At 39.9% G+C, this 20,665-nt stretch overlaps 1 protein-coding gene across 3 annotated transcripts in view; it reads right to left on the bottom strand.

Annotated features, from left to right (window-relative positions):
• LOC148406512 (inactive phospholipase C-like protein 2) overlaps positions 1 to 20,665 on the bottom strand; it is a 61,604-nt gene that overhangs the window by 3,307 nt on the left and 37,632 nt on the right. For 2 of the 3 annotated variants that reach the window (XM_088404578.1, XM_088404577.1), the window contains 10 exons: positions 11,668 to 11,769; positions 11,399 to 11,548; positions 11,045 to 11,205; positions 9,091 to 9,556; positions 7,791 to 9,014; positions 7,444 to 7,693; positions 6,436 to 6,722; positions 6,150 to 6,353; positions 3,486 to 3,561; positions 15 to 124 (listed from right to left, as the gene is read on the bottom strand). In XM_088404578.1, coding sequence (XP_088260704.1) covers positions 15 to 124; positions 3,486 to 3,561; positions 6,150 to 6,353; positions 6,436 to 6,722; positions 7,444 to 7,693; positions 7,791 to 9,014; positions 9,091 to 9,556; positions 11,045 to 11,205; positions 11,399 to 11,548; positions 11,668 to 11,769 — 3,030 coding nt within the window. Of the gene's footprint in view, positions 1 to 14; positions 125 to 3,485; positions 3,562 to 6,149; positions 6,354 to 6,435; positions 6,723 to 7,443; positions 7,694 to 7,790; positions 9,015 to 9,090; positions 9,557 to 11,044; positions 11,206 to 11,398; positions 11,549 to 11,667; positions 11,770 to 20,665 lie in introns of those variants that run through there. The other variant, XR_015863949.1, reaches the window with a different exon arrangement.

Genomic DNA, 20,665 nt, shown 5'->3' on the forward strand with positions numbered 1-20,665 from the left:
TTTGCGTTTCTGACCTTAAGGATGGTGATGTTCCAGGTGAAGCTTTCCACAGCTCGACCCACCTTTCGCCCTTTCAAGCCCTCCTTTGCCGCCAGGCCCTGGAGATGCTCGTGGAATGTCATAGCTGCAAAAAGGCAAATGGTAAAGGTTAGAAATTTGATCATATTACCATTTACTACTGAAAATGTCGAAGTGATGAAAATGTTTGGGAGCACACAGCTGAACGTTCAATGTCAGCCGTGAGCGGAACTTTCGTTATGAAAACTGGGTTCCCACGGGGACTGATTTGTTAGAAGGAAGGTCTGTCAGTGAGTGTGATCTATTGACAGTTTTGCAATTTAACTCCTTCGATGCCAGGGACGTATTTTCAAAAAAAAATTCCGAACATTTACGGATATTTAAGTATTAAATCAATACTTAAGTATTGTCGATTGCATTCAACACCAGGGACGTATTTTTACGTTTTTAGAGTCCAGACATTCAGTCCCAGATACTTAAGTATTGATTTAATACTTAATACTTAATAATACTTACAGCTACTTAAGTATTAATTTAACACTTAAGTATCTAGAAATTAACGTTCTTAATGTGCTTAAGTATAGATCTAAGTATTAAGTACAGTCATAAGAATCAAATACATAATCGATACTCGGATATTGTATCTGGAATTTAATATTCGGAAGAAAAAAAACGTGAAAATAAGTCCCTGGCATTGAATGAGTTCATGTCAGTAAAACACCTCTTTTGATCTCCTTCATTTACTCTGCAACCCTTGTGAGTATAAAGGTCAAGGGGATAGGAGGATGCATTTTTTTGCCGGAAGCACTGAACGACATCATAAAGGGGGCGTGGCAGCCACACAGTGACAAGCGCTGCCCGCCAATGGGAAGTTGTACTTTCCAGTTAGAAACGTCAGTGCCATAAAACTCTTATTTAGTTTGAAATTAAATCACCAATGGCATCACCACGGATTGTCAACGCTTGAGAATTTTATTTTGGACCATGGGGGGACGATGGACCCATCAACGCAATCATTGTCTCCTGTCTCTTGAATGGGCCTTTTCCCCTCCCCAAAGACATGTTTTTTTACTCATTTTTCTTCTTAATCAGTGATGGTGTTGGTGTCTTAAGTGACTGAAACAGATCCAAGAGAACCTGGACAGTTTTCAAAATTGAAGTTTTTTCAAAATACTGTAAAATATCTTAAGGCTTAAATAATTCATACAGTAAAGCGAAAATAATTATTTTTGGTGCGGCCCATGCGGGCCGTTACCAGTTGATCCATGGACCTGTAGGTGGGGACCCTTGTTTAAACTATATTTATCTGATGTACCAGTATCAGTTTCCTGACCTTTATTGAACCATATGGAATTTTTTCTCTACATCATTTCATGACAACGCTGACTACCTCTGCCAAAATCACCTACAATAGATTTATCTCATAAGGTAAACCTAATGGTATGTCAACAGGTACTGCTCAAAATAAAAACCGTTGACCGCTGTCTAGTATGTGTGCTATGCATCTGTTTCCTCTGGCCGCCCCGGGCCACCGTCCCACAGTTGCCATGGAAACAGAGAAGTGGGTTAACGTGGGGCGCACATTAAACTCTGAGCCATCAACAGGAGTCCAAATGGTACACATGGTGTAGTAGTGACCACACACACACGTACAACGCTGAGTGAGAAACAAACAGCTTGGAGTATAATTTAGTTTTGCACACTCACATGCTGTGTGCATACTCCAGAAGTTGCTGGATTTCCAACTTTATGTCAGCGTTGCTAGGCAACACAAAGCCTATAGACCTGCCTTGCATGTATATGTATACTGTATATGTGATTGTTGCTCCGCACTGGCAGTGCAGGGGATCAAATATTACAGAAGCACATAAGGTATACAAAAATACATAGACCTGTAACACAAAAAAACATCCAATCGGGTCAAGTCGAGAATTTCGTATTTTTACTGTGTCTGGGTTATAGGTCAGGGGGACGATTTAGGGGTAATTTAGAGTATTAAATTGGAAATCATCAAGTTCTAAGCAGCCCGACTAGTCTAAACATGGCATTCTGATGGATATTGTCTTGGAGGAATACGACTTGAGCAGCAAAATTTCTCATCCAGCTCAAGAGGCGGCCATTTTGTCTTATGCTGTAGACTGAAAATGCCATCACAGTTGCTCAGGTAACAATCAATCACGGTTCAGCTTGCGAATGTCACACGACCTAACTCAGAAAACAGCTGAGTCGTGAGATGTGACATTTTCAGATGACAAAGTGACTAAATGGCCGCTCCCTGAAATGGGATGAAAACTGGTTGATTTTGTAGTTTATTTATATTCCACAAGCACAGTATTCATTGGAATGCCATGTGTTCAGACTAGTGGATGCGCATATAAAGATTCAAGAGTTTTATTGACATATGAATAGTAACACGACGCAATGAAATTCTTATTCTGTTCACTTACATTCCACACAATAGAGCAAATAATAAAGTAGACATAGTAGGCAATAAAAAACAGTAATAGGGCTATACGGACAATGATGATGCAGCACTAAAATAAGAATAGACTCACATTTTGAACATATCATGGAGTAGATGGGACTTCTGGTCAACCTTCTGGTTTGACTTCCCTTTTAAATTAATCCAAGTTGTATTTAAAGAGTAGTTAAAATGTACCTAATGTTGTGGCTGGCGAGTGTTCAGTATGTCTACACAATTTTTATATAACCTGGTTAACCAGTATGCCTGGTTTCCACCACCATAATATGTGTTATGTAATTGAACTATAAGCAACTGTTTGTTTATCACACATGTGATCCACGTCCCTCTTCACTTTGTGAGCGCCATGAGTTTTATCTCTACTCTTGCAGCTTCCAGACATCCCGTAGCTTCCTCTGAGTGACCGTCGCCATGGGATTCACTGATTGGCATCTTTACAGGCATGTACTTTATGACCTTGTGCTCTACAGTTTCTCACACTGCAGACATGCTCAGACACAACCTATCATGGTTTTAAATATTACTGTTTGGTTGAATTGCAAAAGGTATATTTCCCATAGTATTTGTGTACTGTACTGGTGACAGAGGCTCCGATGATATAAGCAAATTCATATGTCACATGATTATAAAAAGTGAACCTATAACCTGGAGGAGATGGAGAGATAAGTTGCTTGGGAATTTTTTGCTGATTTACAAGCGCTACATTCATCTCTGTCAAAGCTCTCTCTATTCAAACCAGCATGCATGTGAAACCCACTGACGCGTAACAAAAATATCTCACAAGAGGTCTTTTTTTTTTTTTTTTACCCTTAAACTCATGATATGCTGTTTAATGGCCCTGCGCTGACAAGTCTGGAGTCAGAATGCTGAAGTCAACAAAATTGTGATAGGAGAAAATACACGATAGGGACAAAAATATTGGGACACACCTCCTTAGGACCCTGTAAAATGAATACTTTACATATATATATAATTTTTTACTCACCTGTCATCTTTATATGCAGAATTCTTTCATAGATTCCATCAGAGAGCTCAAGCACAGCTTTGCTGGCCTGGACCATCTGCAAACATGTGCATTCAAGTAGAGATTCAGTACAAACGTTTTCATTATGTGTTCACTACAAATCATACAGCATAGAACTGCGCAATGCATCCTTCCGAAGCAGTCACAAAGCTTTTGCAAGTGTCGGTGGTAATTAAAATAATGAACATGGCAGATTAGAGTCATGCTTTTACAGACAGACACATGCACATTGTATAGGAATCCTAGGAGACCAATAGAACCATTCGGTTAGAGTAATGACCACACACACAGTGCATGGTAATAACATTACTTGCCTCTGGCTGATTAATGCTAGGCCTCGGCCTGCAAAGCCTGAAGGGACGTGACCCCACTGTTTGATAAACGAATGCTCAACAAACACACTTGCATCAATGCTACGTCGATAGTTTGGGATGGAGGTGTGAAAATCTATTTAGTCAAAGCATATTCAAATCTATGCTAATGAGATTCAGCACCGCCGTGATCTTTTTCAACTGTGATGCGCTTGATTCCAAACGAAAGTGGCTCCAAATTTGCACGCAGACATGCGCATAGTAATGCACACATCAGTTTCTACTAAAACGGCAATGACAAACAACTGTAATTAAATCAGGTTTACGCACCATAGCCTTCATTACAACTTAATAAGACAAGATAATGTCAAGACGTTACTGTCCTCACTTACAGTTCACAATAGCGCATGATTTCATCTTCCCAAATATATGTATATTATGAGTTTCAGCAACAGCAGACCCATGAATTGGCATAGTATTCAGCAGAATGGCTGAGTGCAAGTGCACATCTGCGTCAAGTCCCCTTTATATGGGTCAGCCACAGTTGAAGCAGGCCCGCAGGGAAAAGGAGGAAAGGGCAGTAACTGTGTAGGTTGGAGGGTGAAAGAGTAGAAGAATTAAAAGCAAACTTAGGAACCCATTCATTCATTTTCTATAGCGCCTGGCCTCATTAGGGTCCTAGGTGAGGTGGAGCTTAATCCAAATGATTCAAGAGGTTGGACGCCCGGGCACATTCATTCTTATGGGCATCTGCATCTTCAATGAACCTAACATGCATGTTTTAGGGACATGGGAGAAAAACAAAGTACATGGAACCAGGATTCAAAACCTGAATGACAGAACTCTTAAAACGGGATCTTGAGTATCCCGCTCCCACAGAAGGTGGAAAAAAAACTGCACTACCCCTCCTGTCCCACATGTGGCGCTAACAAGCAAAGCTGAATGACAAATGGGCAGGATTGCTTTAACACACAGAAGGGCATTACAGTATAATGGACAGCGGACTAATGAGTTTGGCCCTGTTCATTTTTTTTAAATGATCAAAATCATCTTGACAGATTAAACCTCTTTGCAGGCTGGATCAGGCCCACGGGCCGTAGGTTTGACTCCGATTCTATAGTTGCTGTTTTAGGTGTTTAAATTTTAACCAGTAGGGGCGGTTCAAGAACATAAAGTGCCGAGTCTGCTCGTCAAGAAGAAAAAGAAGTGGAAGAACATGAAGTTGGACCTCACAGTAGCTCACGGGCAGTTCCACTCTCAGGTTTATTCATGGAATATTGTTGAAATATCATCTATAAGTGACTTTAAGAACTCTATTACCTGTGTAATGTAAATCTAAAATGACGTATAAACTAACTGGTAGGTTTACCTTAACCCTTGTGTGGTATTTTGTCCAATCCTTTAATCTTTACATCAAAAGCATTTCACTTTCAAGATAAAAGCATTGATAGAAGACACTAGGGAGCTCAAGTTTCTCCCAGATGTTGACATGTCAAAAATGTTCAACATGACATGGCCACTTAGTTATCACACTACACAGAGTGTACTATCCCTTGGCTAAAATACTATAAGAATGCTGTAGAAGAAAATGTCCCAAAAATGGTCAAAATACTCCACAAGGGTAAAAAGTAATTGCTAGCATGCTGATGCTAATCTTGACTGCTAACCAGTGAGCATAGGCATGCTCGGTGTCCAAAAATGTACATGTATAGAAGATTTTATTTGATTTTATTTAAGATCCCCATTAGCTAGTGTCAAATTTTAAAAGGATTCAATAACATAATGGCAATGAGGCACTATTGTCATCCAGCCAGTGGGCCAGCTAAGGCTCTCAAGTTTTCTATAATGGGGAAGGGGTACAGCATGCTGAAGCCAAGATGTGTAGTTGGGACCCTGCCAAACATCTGAAAGGCTCAAATGTGTGACATTTCACACAAAAATATTCAAAGATAGATGTTAAAAACCCTCAACTATGTCCATGCGGGCTGCCATGTTATCAGTGTACTAAATAGCTTCCTCCTGAGTCAATAAAAGCCCTGCCTTTAGTTTGGGAAACATAAGTGCGATTCAGGTCTGCATAACATCCAGGGTCAGTTTGTTTTGGTGCAAAATATGTGCTGAGAAAAAAGCTGCCTAACGCAGAGGAGTGTTCATTGTTGTGTGAAGCCGACAGGAAGATGGGCGGTGGCGCATCGGTGAGCTTTGTGGCTTTTGTTTAACATTTCCTTCCCTTCGGCGCACTTCAGAGATATGTTTTGTATCTGGAGGGGAGAAACAATAAGCATATTTACTGTCAGCTCCTTTCCTTCCTCACCATGTCATATGTGGAGACAACACGGCGAAGGACATCAGGCAGGGGTCCCTGAGGCTCCAGGGTGGGGTAGGCCTTCTGGAGGTCAAACAGTAGTAAAGGCATCCCTTCAGGTCCTCTCGCTCTGGAACCAAGAGCGAGTATGCACTGCATGAGGTTGGACACAGCCGAAACCCCGCACAGCTCCCTGAACAGAGCCACAGAATTCTGTTTGGAAAAACAAATGCCAAATCCTCATGAGAATCCAAAAAGAGTCGATCAATATGCTTTAGAACTCTGGCCCTCTCACCTGCATGTTTTCTCTCAAATCCGTGGCCTCTCTCAACAGAGGGGCAGCCATTTTGAAGACCTCGTCAATGGACCGGATTTCCAAGTCCCTTAGAGCTGTGTAGTCACGTTTCCTGTGGGCTTTTCGCACAGACAGGCCCCTTTTATGAGGCTTTCCCCCTCCTCTACGATTGGTGAGGGCCACATGGACGAAGAGCTTGGAGTGAGGTAGATCCTCCCCGGTCAGAGACTGAAGCGGGACATGGCGGTACCCGGGTTGGAGACACTCCAGCGGGATGGTGTATTGACCTGTGATGAGGGATTTGTATTTTCTCGGCCAATCTCTAGATATGCAGATTACTTTTAAGTGACTGAGAAATTAAATACTGCTGACTAACTCAAAAGATGGAAACAACCTTTTGTTTGGGCTTGCAACACCAAACATACCTGAGGATAGAGGACAGATACCTGAGGGTATCTTTTTGTGAATAGTTTTACACAGATGATTGCTAGACTCTCAATTTTCTAAAGAGAGATTTGGAACTAAACGTGTATCAATGGCTTCATGGAAGGCATTTTCTGGCATGTGTGAGATGTTTAGTCAAAATCATTTGCCAGTGCCTTGCTCAAATAACATGGAGCAATGTTGACTAGTGGTGCAATCAAGAGAGAAGATAATCAAGATGCAAGTTCAAGACTTTTGGAGATTGATATCAAGACAAGAACAAGATAGATTTATCAAAGTTGAAAAAAAAAACCATGCTAAAAAAATATTAATATCAAACAAATGTAAAATCTAAGCAAATTTGATATATTTCTACACATTTTGTAATTTCTCGCAGTAGGAATTGACCAGTCTTGATTAATATCCAATATGCCCTGACAGTAACAAGACCAAGAGTCTCGTCTCGATTCTGAGACTCGATAACCATCTTGAGACCTGCAACACTAGCTTTTGCAACCTGAAAGTACGTGACGTCATGGTGAAAACGTCGTTAATAAAATTTCAACTCAATCTTACTTAACCCACCTATGAACTCATCTCCTATGAAGTCGTCATCCAGCACCACAAAGCGAACCATGGCGAGCTCCGGCAGATTGATCTGGAACTCGAAGCTCTCATCAAAGACTGGGTTGTCGGAGTTCTGAAAGACGGTCCTGGTGCGGCGCTCCGTGCAGTCCGCTGGGATGCCGTGGATCTCCACATACACGTAAGGGTCCACCACATCCCCTTTGGCCACAGAACCCCTCGGCTTGGGAAGGTTCTGTCCGCTGATTACCTGGAAGGGTCAGCACATGGGCTGTTTCAGAACGTAATCATCATTAATTGATAAACCACCAAGAATTGTGTGGTGAGATTGTTGCAGTCCCTCACACCTTGACATGGAGCAACTGCGGTAAGACCCCAGGCACGGTGTCTCTGGTGTCTGCACTGAAATAGGAGACCTCCTGCCGCATGATGGCAGGCCGTAGAACATAACCGCAATTTCCATTCTGCCGGAACCAGGCTGCGTTGAGGTCCATCATTAGTCCAGCTGTCTGGAAGTTCATAGACACAATCTGGCAACCGTATTTCCACAGATCCTGCGGGTTCATGTTGCTGGAATCGATGCGCATGGGATTTGGATACACTCGTGACAGGAAGTGTTTGTTATGATTGACAAAGTCACCGGGAGTCTCGCCAGCGAGACGCCCGGCCTGGGTCTCATTAAAAGAGCACATTTGCCAAGGTTTTTGGCTTTTGGTTGACGTCGGGAAGTCGACGAAGTGGACCGATTCGCAAAGGGTGACCAAGTCTGAGAGCTCCTTCAACAGAGAGATTTTTTTGTGAGGATGATGAGGAGGGTTACACATCCTGACAGCTGTTGAATTTAACCTTGTCTGCTGCTTTTCTTTTGGACTACCTTCAGTTGTTGCCCCACCATTGGCCGACGTCCTCATCCTTGGACACATCTCAGCCCCTTCGTCCTCCTCACTGACTTCACCGTCCTCTGCTTGCCAACCGGGTTTCAGCTTTTTCCCCTTCAGCAGGATCTGATGCCTTAAGGCTTGTGGCGAGGGAAGGTATGGCTCCCTCTCGACCGGAGAGTGTGTAAAGAGCTGACCCCCGAGTATTTTCGCCAGGTGCTGCATCATCACTTTCTGCTGTCTAAGCGAACAGTGGTTCTCGATACACACAATCAACGGATACTCCGACGCAACAAAAGCAAACCGGCCAATTGCTTCCAAAACATTGCGCAGGACAAGAGGAGGGCAGAGGCTGTGTCCGGTACACACCACCGGCTCTCCATCCGGACCGTCCCATATGTCCACCTCCACACACCGACAGCCCATCTTGAGCGCCCGAATGTAACCGGTAACGTCGGAGGATCCTTTATATTGGTCCTCAATGAGGTAGGTGTTGTGAGAAGAGTTGATGAAATAGTGAGACAACGGCTGGCGCATGTCCTGACACACAGCGTCATGCTCCCTATCGAAGAGGTGGCACTCTGTCGACGTCAGGTAGCTATTGAAGCCATCCATGGACAGGTAGCCCTGCTGCCGGCCCTCTTCTGATGGCTCGTGGGATTGGATGAGGTCTAGACTGTCCTCCTCTGTCACCTGTGTGAGAGCAAGCAGACATGAGGACAACATCAATGCTGGGATTGTGCTGGAGTGTTTGGATCAATTTCCTGACCTGGGCAACACCTTGCTCAGCCTCGAGGAACCTGGTCAAGTCTTTGGTGTCCAGGAATTCCTTGTTGCTAGAGAACTGCACCAAGAGGAAGTAAATCTCCGGGCGTGTGCAAAAGTCGTGAAAGACCTCGATGAACTCCTGCTGCGTGACCCTCTCATTTCTCGGCCCGAATGTTGGCGTGGCTTTGATTTGGTCTTTAGCTCCTGATCCGTTATTAAGTGAGAGACGCTCAGCTCGACCCCTCTGAAGCTCTTTAAATCTGTGCTCCACTTTTCCGCTCCTCACCCCTGGATTCACCGTCTGTATCAGTTTGACAGCGGACTGCAAGCAAATACCTTGCTCGATGTCCCTCTGACTATCCGAATCAGCAGCAGAAGAGAAAAGCTGCTCCAACCAACCAAGACGAAGTCTGTGCTGTCTGCTGGCAAGCATGTCCAGGGCATTTTTCCCGTACTGAATAAGATACCTGGAGGTGGAGACAAAAGGACGATATTAAATGATATCAAATATAGTTCTGGTTTATACTTTTCAGTGCTTTTTTTGTTGTTGACTAACTTTTATGGAACATAGCTGTGGTCTTGGTCGAAATCCTCCCATCTCTAAAGCACTAGCGCAAACCAGTTTTGACATCCAAGGTCAATAATTTGTAAAAATAACAGGCACATGTGTGGGCTGAGTCACTGCTGACTAAGAGTAATTTTTCTGGGAAAAAACATGGAATTCACCAAAATGTAATTCATGCTATTTGGGCCCAATATTAGCAATATGAAATGTTATTAACAGCTAGGGGAGGCCTAATGTGATGCGTTTTCACAATATCAGATGTTTGTTCCCGAAAATGAAAATTCAGATAGATATATTCAAACGCTACACTTAATTAACCTAAAAATAATACATGGTAGTAGTTCACAAGTTGACAAAGTTACAATTTGAATGTTGCCAAGTTGAAATCCCTAAAAACACATTTAGTTTTAGCACAATCATCTTTCAATGGTGCGCATCACATACTAATCCCTTGTTTTCATCCACTTCGATTAATTTGAAGCTTTTCGCTGCGAGGAAATCAAAGTCAAGACCGTTAGGTTTTTTTTAGTAAAAATCCCCAAATGTACATCTCTGTTGCAAATTTGTAAGATTGTCAATATCTCAAAACTAATCTCCGTGACATAAGTCTGGTTTTGTGAAAACATTTATGCAGGAAATTACTTTTTTTTTTTTTTTTTTTCAAAACTACCTGTCCTTACATCAGCTCAAAACATTTATGAATATCAAAACAAAACAACCAGAGCCCCCTTATGCAAGTGTAAAACTCAAGGCTTGGGAGCCAGATCTGGCCCAGCACTTGATTTTATGTGACTTAAAAAAAACAAAAAAACTGATCATGTGCAACATAAAAAAAGGCTCGAAAATTATTTGTGTCAACTTCCATGATCGTTAAAATCTGCACCAAAATTTCAAATTGTCATTGTGCAGTAATGTTTTTTTTTATTCCCTTTTTTAAAGAATACCCGATTAAACAATTTTTTCAAACATCTGATTTTAAAACTAGTAATGCACCCATTTATTGTACATACGTAACGATACGATGACACAATGTTAACCTGTATTTGTTTTTGCCATCATAACGGCCCTCTGAGAGCCACTCCTGGCCCTGACAAAAAGGGCTTGAAGGGTTTGACATCCTTGCCCTCATGAAATGAGCTAATGTAGTGGTTTTGTGTATCATATCCTCCTGACACCCAACCAATTCATTTCTGTGCATTGATGTGTCCCTTTAGTCCCACTATGACATTAAAGTTAATTGCATTCCACCCAAAACATGAGACATTAAAAAGGTCAGAATGTCTTCTACTAAGTCCACTGGAGCATAGGGTGTCTGGAATGAGTCAAAGGATATAGACCGAAAACAAATGAAACCGTTACATGCAATTTAGCACCACTCAATTGGTTTTACCTTAGGCCAGTCACCCATATATTAGCCACTTCTGTTGAATGGGCCACAAGGTCCAGGCTCTCGTACAGCTCTCCATAGATGATGGAGAACGCGCAGTCCTCCGAAATCTGCTCATAGATGCCGCTAGTGCGGAATATCTCTGTGTTACGACCCGTCCGCACCTAAAATATAAGGCCACAAGAGATACGCCCACGTCAGACGCCATAAAAACAAACCAACTGCAGCCAATCGCGTGGTTCGGGGTTGTAAACATTTCCAATGACTTGGTCTAAGAAAAAAAAAAAAAAAATCAATGAACTCTTGGGTTGGCAATAACAGTCCAAACTTGAAATAGCATTTTAACTGGACGCTGACCTCTCGGATGGAGGCCAGCGCAATGCGGGCTTTGTCCGAATCTTTCTTGGAGGGCTCCCAGCACAGTGCCTGCAGGCCGGCGTCAAGAAGATAGTACCGTTGATACACACGAGAATTGAGACGCACCTTCTTCAGGTCGCTCCCCTCCACCTGGAGACAAAACAAGAGAATTTTACACGTTCGACAGCCGCTACGCCCCAATAGGCAGGTCAACATTTCATGTCAAGTATTTGAAACGGGGTACAGAGGTCACCTAGGTGCTAACCCACCATTGAGTGGATACAGTCGGCCGCACTACTGATCTTCTTCTCTGATAGGCTGCTGCTAAAGGACACGGTTTTCTTCCTTTCTCGACCTGCCCGGGAGCCATCCTAATGATGAAGAAAACACACGGAATGGGAGCATGATGGAGGTAAAGAGCAGAGAAGGTGTGTATAATACCACGGAAAATAGGTTATAGGGGATAACGACAATGATCCCTCTGAGTGTATTCTTTGCATAAGCATGACAAAACACTTTTCCGGCGGATTAAAATCGTCTTATATAATCATACGTAAAGGCAGATTATTTAGCCTACACACAGAGCCTCTTCCTACCAATCTGTTGGGGTTTTTTTTCATACCATGCTTAAAAGCCTTTGCTTGTCCTTGCTGTTCAACATTACACCATTAATCATACCTGACTCAACCCAAGCAGCAGGATGCGGCATTTTAATCCTACTCCTTCAACATGACACTCTTGTTCTGTCTGAGCTCAGTTCATCCATGTGATACATTGAACACACCCCAGGGCGTGCGCCGTATACAAAGAAATAACAAACAGCGTATAGGTGGATGGCTTAATTTGATGAAATGCGTATTAGTGGCCCGATAAAATCAAATCAAACATTTTTATTGAAGCTAATCCATGGAAGGATGTAAACTGTAATGCAATTGTTGTTTAAATTCAATTGGGAGGTAAATTGAGTAAAGATGCTAACACCCACATTGTATACATAGCGCATCACTTACACTTGTACTTTCTCTAACGAGACTCACTTTGACTCATTCAAGCCCCAAAGCATATTTTTTTTAGGATTGGTGGCATTTTTAGGAGTCAAAACATTCAAACCTCGGTAGTTTTCTTTAGATTTCTTTCAAATCTCTTCATCTTTGGCTAAAGGAGGGTCTAAAATAGCTAGTACTAAATGAATTAAGCGCTACAGAAATAAATGACATTAAGTTGAAGTAAAGTAACTTTAAATATTGAACATTATGCAATCACTTTAGTATAGAAAGTAATTGGTTATAATAGATTAAATAAAGTAAGTGATTACTTCAGTAACTCTAGTAATCAATTACCTTGAGGTAAGCATTGCTTTAGTATGTAAAATTGATAATATAAAGTAATTTATTGTTTTATTACTTTGATTACTTTTTTAAATCATTCCATCTCAAAGACATATTTTAGGTATGGTAGTTTAAACAGACAATCCATACATACTGTATAAAATGATGTGTTTTCACAAAACCAGTTCTTATGTCACAGACTTTTGCTTTGAATTCTTTGAATTATTGCCCAAAAATTTGAGATGTCCATTTTGGGATTTCTAGCCAAACAACTTTAGACTTAAGGTCTCAATTTTAATTTCCCACCAGCCGAAAGGTTCAAATTTGAATCAAAGTCTATGTAATCGAAGTGTATGAAAATAAGGGATAAGTAGATGATGCAACATTGAAATTGGTGTGTGGTGTAACTGCATAGTGTTGAGCTACCAGTATGTATCCTTTAGAAGGAATTCAATTAGAACATATCAACATCTCAATTTTCGTTTTCAGAGACTTAAGTCTGTCTTTGTGATAGCATATCACATTCAGATTCATTTTTGTTTCACTAAAAGAGGGCCTAAAAACGACGTGTACCAAACAAAAGGAAGACTAATGTAAGACATTTCTTTACGTAATTAAGTACTTAGTACGTAAAGTAACTTTACATAGCACACATTACTTTATGTAATCAAATACAGTACTTTAGTCCTTCAAGTAGTTGATTACATAAAGTCAATCATTACTTTAGTACACAATTAACTATAATACTGTATATTGCTTAAGTACTATTTCTACCAGCCATTTTTAGATCCTCCTTTATTCAAGTGAAGTAAAAAAAAATCTAAAGTCCTGGCAATTGCATATTTGGACAATTACAAAAACGTCAATGTTTTGGGGATTAAAGGGGAAGTCAATTGTTCAATTCAAGTTGTCTTTATCATAAAATGTAGTATGCACTCACATTAGTCTTAAAAGGGCATTGATTAATATTGATTAATATTGTGTTTGCTAAGTGCTCAGGCAACAATCGTTCATGGCTCACCTTTTTTCTTCGTTTGGCTCATGTGAAATTCACATTCTGAGCTGTGATTGGTCATTACTTGAGCAACTGTGATGTCATTTCAGTCCCACATGTCCAGTCAAATATATATGCCTTTCATAAGCTTTTGGACTATTTATACCAATACATTAGGAAGCTTGTTTGTTAGTATTTCTTCTGGTCTTGTGATTATTATTTCGACAATGCACGATTTGAAAAATCTTTCTGGCATAGCTACTCCCACCATACTTAGCATTACATAATTAAATGAATCAAGGTATTCATGCTGTGTTTAGCATTAGTTTGATCCCATTTTTGCAAAGAAGAGAACTCATTCATGTGCGGTGCATGAATGAGCATGTGAAAGAGGGGGAACATAATTCACAGAAAATGAAAGATTTTCCTTCAGAGCAAAAGGGAGCCAGCCGTCTAACCGTCACAAATCATCCAGGAATCGCCTCATTAAGAACACAGAGTGCTCTGAATTGTGATAGCTTTCCCCCCTTATAGCTATTTTGTGATGACACAGGGAGGCGGCCATCTAAAAATACTCTTCCTGCCTTTGGGCTGTGATACTTCCACCAAGAGCATCCTTTGGAGATAAATAGTACTTTTTTCCCCTGGGACTCCCTGTTTTCATTTGATCAGATCAACATTTTGACAAAACACAACTTCTCAAGGGGTTACTTTTATATGCGCTCATATTTCGGGAAAAAAAGGCACATGCTCGTCCACAGCTTTTGCTGCCTTCAAGGAATCTCTTAATAAGAGAAGTGAATTTGAATTGCACTAGACATTATAAGGATGGGACGGAACTCAGTTGTTTCGCTCTGCATTGGATACCTTATGGACGCGGTGGTGGACCTTTGACGTCTATGATCGTCAATGGCAGTGAATGCGTTTTAGCGGGGTGCCCATTTCAGTGACGTTTTATTTCACAATTTAAAAGTAATGGGCGGATTGTGAGGGTTGATTTGTATGTTGGGAGGTTTGCATGATTTCATTTGTTACATATACAGTAATCCTTCGTTTTTTTGCGCTTGAAAAACCGCAAAGTAGCGTCACCCCACATCTCCAACGACAGAATTTTCATGCAAAGTTATTATCAGTTTGAAATAAATGTGTACTGCAGTAATAATTTACCCAATCTTGCGTAAAAGTAAATCAATCTGCTCAAAAGTGAAAACAACATAACACTTTTTTAATCATATATACCGAAAGTACTGTGGCTAACCTGTAGCATCAACGATTGCTCGAGGCACAAAAACTAGATTGATGACAGCATCCGTCAATCTATTTTTCTGTGTTTTTAAACCTTAGGAGTAATGGAAGACGTGTGGCGATAACAGCCCTGATCCCGCATGGTCTGTCAAACATAGAAAATCTCCTGATTAATAGTCAGGCAATTGACAAAACACCTATTGAAGACTCAAAGGACCCTGTTGTACACGTTTTCTTTCCAAGAGCCTTTTATCTCCAAAGATCCAATTATCGCACATGTACAGCCTGTCATGTACACTCACCTTCGTTGGCCTACAACTACAAATTAATTACACTCAAAGTAATAGGGGTCAAATTAGCCTACAAGTAGACACAGACTGAAATGCAAATGCACTTTCCCTGATAGGAACAAAAGAAAAAAAAAATAGATCAGAGGTTCACGGTTACATGCTTGATCCACTTTTATTATGTTCAGTGATAATATAGCAGCTGATTCATGGTACAAAGGTCTCAATGGTCCTTTTCTCAACAAACGGCAAAGTTGAATGCTAAAAATTGCAGCTTGCCGTTTCGAGAACAGGAAGTGGTGGGCGAATTAATGAGAAGCTCAGTGATGTGACAGCGCAGAAAGAAGGAAAGCGAGAAAGATAAAGAAAAAGTACGACGTGTCTGTAATTTACGTACTTTTCATAATGTAGAGCGAACAACAGTTAGAAGGGTGCTTAGTAAAACCCGAGTGCTGCAAACGCTTTCTCTTGCTTGTGACGAATGATAAATAGTATAATGAGGCAAACAACCTTACACTCAGCAATATGTAAATATAGTACACTACTATCAGTCTACGGTTGGGGAAAAGCTTCAAAACTGACTGCTAAGGAGAGCACAACAAATATTCAGATTCTACAGCAGGAAGGGATTAATTTTACAATTGTTTCAGGTTGTTTTTTTTGGGGCGATATAGTGAAAATGTGATGATAACCATGAAACTAAAATATAATTCATAGTGACAGGAAAAGTTGCTCAAGTAAAATGTGGTTAAATTGTCAATATGATAAGATAATAGAATTTATATGGATGTAAATCAGCTTTGTTTATTTTGATGTCAAAAATGTAAATTTTCAGCTCAATCTGTGTAGATTTGTGAGGCACTTTAGGGGTTGTGTTACATGTTCAACTGTGTTTCTCCAGGTGTTTGGAAATCTAGTGCTTTTTAATGCCCTGAGAGGAACAATATATTTTCAAATTGAGAGCAAATTAATTGGAACATGAAGCATCTTATTTCTAATTTGTTATATTGACTTTGATATGTTTTTTTTTTATTTTTATGCAGAGATATTGTCAATAGTGAATAGCAATTAACTCTTTCTGTGCCAAGCGTTATCAGAAAAGGAAACCTCCAGAGTTGCCCATATGTTTAGCATTTTAACTCATCTTTCAAGGCAACACTGCCATCCAGTGGTCACAGTTATCACTACATGCTCAATTGGCTTAATCCAGTGCTTCTCAAATAGTCGGGGAGCGAGGATGGCCCCAGGGAAAAGTCTTTGTTTTTGCCATGTGAAGTGCAATTGCGATAAAATAAGAATAAAATAAAGCCTTTTTTCAGGCACTTTGATATATTTGGTTTTGTTTTTGCTTAGACAATTCTTTAACCTGTATAAATGCAGTAAAACAAATTGCAGCTATTAAAAGATGTTTTTTATTGCCTTCTTTTGTCGATGTTAAAAACGATATTTAGGTATACTTATACAATTTTTATAGATAATAATCTTTTTTATGGTCAGCGTGGCCTTTCGACTTTTTGAGAAGCAGTGGCTTCATGTTAGATAAGCACTAGTCAATGGTGTCAGCCACCCTCCATTAAAAAAACATTTGATGAGAAATGTATTACGGTATTTATATATATATATATATATATATATATATATATATATATATATATATATATATATATATATATATATATATATAAATCAAAGGCTAAAACATGTACATTGATGTTTAGTCATTGTGAACAGTACTACCTCATGTAGTTCAGTTGAATAATTTTCTTACTTTAAAAAAATGCTTGATTGTGGAGCAGGTAACACGGTTCAGTTCAATCATTATAAATTGTGGCGTAATATTGTATATTCAGTGTTTTTGTTCATATTTAGTTTTTCACGAACACTTGTGGATGGCCATTTTTCATTTCCTGACTTTCATCAGAGATGAACCGCAGATTGCCGTTAATACCGTTGGCTGATTGTCATTGTAATGAGATTACTTCCATCCCAGAATGCGTCGGTGTGGCACTCAGTCAGTGTGTGGATGGAGTGAAAGAGGAATGGGCATGACTGAAGGGATTACGTTGGGTGATCCGTCACACCAGACAACGGAAGAAAAACAAAGAAGGGGGGGAAAATGAAGAAATCACACGCCCGAGGGACGAATAGAAAACCAAGGCCGTTCGACATTAACGTAGACGATGACACTTGTAATTGCTTACCGTCTGTAAGCCCAGACATGACCCTGAGAGCTCATTAGCCAGCTGACAGGCATTATTGCATGACACATCGCTGGTCATATTAGTCAATAGACTTACACCGAGGCAGCATACTTGCATGAATATTTTCACATGTTGAAATGTTAGCTGCAATTAATTGTCCATTAAGACTAAATTGTATTTGTGTGTAGAGGGCTGTAAGAGGGAATGATGTTTTCAGAAATATTACATGCTGTCAACAAACCACCAGTAGCGCGTGACCTGTTGGGATAACGAAATATTTGTCCAGTGGAACATTTTGTCCTGCTCACAGTAGAATATGACTAAAAATGCTTCTAAAATTGCACTCCGAGCAGATAAAATGCAATTTGATTATAACGCAAACTAGAAAGCTGAGTACTACTCCCAGGGACTCATTTTGAAAAGTATAACAATTCTCATATTTGCCAAATAATATGTCCAGAGAGTATTAGGAAGCCATATGTAAAGTTGCACACTTTCATCAAGCTCCAAAAAAAAATGAAGCATTCTTAAGCAATTTAAACTGTTCATTGTTCTAGCTTTATGCTTATTAGTTTTAACACAAAGTGCTATCCATCTATTCTTTATAGAGCTTGACATCATTAAGGGTCAAAGGCGAATTGGAACTCATCCCAGAAGGACCACAATATAATGTCATTATATTGGATTGGAATATTGGAGATGGACTTTTTCAGGTCCGATGTTAATTATTAGTTATCAAGGAGGTCAATAAACAATATTTAGTTTCAGTGAAATGGAAATTATAAACAAAAAAAAACCTTGTGGCATTAAGTTACAAATTATGAAAATTCCTTTGATTTTTTTCATAATATCATAAAAGAATCAATAGGGAAAAAAAGCAAAGGGAGCTGAAATTTCCAGCAGTTGATTAAAAGATGTCAAATTTCAAAATCCAACAATTCTGACATTTTTATGTGATTGCAGCTGGACGTGCAAGACGTTGTGTACAAAAATATTAATTGTCCAAATTTTGGACCATATAAAACCATTATAATTACAAGTTTTGAGATGCATTTTAATAGGATTAATTGCATTGATTTCCCTGCAATTTTTGCAACATTCTGTTGAGCGGTGGTGAAACTATGTCAACAAAATTCTTTGTTGACTTGTGTTTTACCTCAAGATAGAAGGTGGCGGTAGAGAACAGTTAATAACTGTCTTAAAGTGTCATCATTACGTCATGGACTACAAAGACAGACCATACCATTTTTCAATTTTTTGTGGTTGTTATTTTTTGTGGTTGTTAAAATTTAACCAACATATGTATGGATAGAACTGATGCCATCTGAACAATTTAAGCAGTTGAAGGAAAAAAGATATTAATAAATAACTTTAATTATTTCACCTTTAAAAGCATTTACAAAATTAGGGGAAAAAAATGCAATGTGTATAGTTTGCAAAGTGTGTGCACAAGGGTTAACCCCTCAAAATGTTCAGTGGCATCACCCCTATCCATACATATATAATTTCTTTTTTTTATGGGGGCAGGGACTTCATGTACAAAAATTGTATAAATGCGATAATAGCAAAAGTAGCTATCCTGTATATCTAATTATTTATGAAATTGAAATAGGAATATTTATTATGTCATAATTAGAGTATTACGACTTTTTAAGAATTTTGCATTATTGGGAGTTCAGGCTAAGCCAATCATCAAAGTCATTGAAGGGCTCACAAATGTCTTGATTGGCCGCTCACGCCACCTGGTGGTTTTGGAGCGTCAACACAAATATTTCTACTGCGCCCCATTTTCGAGTTGTCGTTGAGAGGATTAATGCAAAAATCGGGGGAAATGCATGATGAAACATTTGGTTTTCAATATGTCCAAAATTAACAATATTTCCCATTTTCAATGGCAGTAAATGAGCCCAACATGGGCTAAATTCGGCGGCTATAGTGTGTACCTCTCGACCTCGCGTTTGCAAGCATTTAGAAGACACGGCAGCGTGGCATATTGAAAGTCGTCATGTTTTGACAATCTATGCAATAGATTGATGCAATAATCTTGAAGAAAGGCCAAAATTCGTCAGAATGCCAAATATTGGCTCCAGTAATCAACCCGGCCAATAATCAACGGGGCCAATAAGCGGTCTGTCCCTAATAATTGCGCATATTGTCAATTCAATAGATGTTGTGCTGTTCCCCCTGGTGTGACAAAATGACATTTACTTCACAACCTCCATGTTAATCCCGTTTTCCTTGCAGTATGCATTTCTCAAAAATCTGGATTTTTGTTGTTGCACTGTAAACTGTTAAAAAAAAAATACAAATCTCATGAATGTTCCGTGTTGGTCCCTGAGATTAAGTGGAGCTTTCCAGCACTTGTGCAATTGAACAGTCAATCTGTTGATTGGATGTTAAGCAGTCGTTGCAGTCCCAGTCAGGTTGAAGCGCTTTCTGGTGAAGTGTGTCACGACTCAGCAGTGCCTGTCTGGCTCCATAGAGGTCAGGAAGTACTTGTGGTCATTCTGCGTGTGTGTGAAAAAAAGTCTGACAGAGAATGTGGTGAGCGCTCTCACGGTACCTGAGCGACTGCGACAATGAATCACGCGGTCGTAAGCACATCGATGTGTTATTGTACTCTGTTGACCGAAAGTTATCAAGACCGCAAAAGCCGAGGAAAAGACAAATGGCAGTACTTACTGGAAGTGATCGAGGTGCAAAGTGCAAAGAGCTGCAGAGGTTTCGGAAGATGCCCACGCAGAATTTGAAGTATGGAAAACAAACACGATAAATGTTGGGTTCTTGTCTTAACTTACTTTATTGGCTAGCAGATTGGGTTGGATTGGTTTATTGGGTTTTCACTCGGCCGAACTATCAAAACGAATAAACACAAAAAATGAAGGTTGTTTTTGGAACCCACTTGCTTGATAGCAAAGTGGGTTAGTGAGTTTTGACCTAGCACAATTGTCAAAACCCTTTCAGAACTAATCAAACATAAAAAATTGATTGTTTTTTATAACCCACGTGCTGGGTAGAAGATTGGCCTATTGTTAGGTTGTTATTTTTGACCCAGTAAACCCGTCAGAACCCTGTTAGAACTAATTACAACCACAAAAAAATATATTTTTATAACCCACTTCCTGAGTCGCAGATTTGGTTAGTTAGGTTGGGTCATTTATTCTAAACAAGCAGAAGTCATAATTGTCAGAACTAATCATGAATACATAAAA

This window comes from Hippichthys cyanospilos, chromosome 21 (assembly GCF_059441005.1).
Source record: "Hippichthys cyanospilos isolate Australia breed blue-spotted pipefish chromosome 21, RoL_Hcya_1.0, whole genome shotgun sequence".
Classification (NCBI taxonomy): Eukaryota; Metazoa; Chordata; class Actinopteri; order Syngnathiformes; family Syngnathidae; genus Hippichthys; species Hippichthys cyanospilos.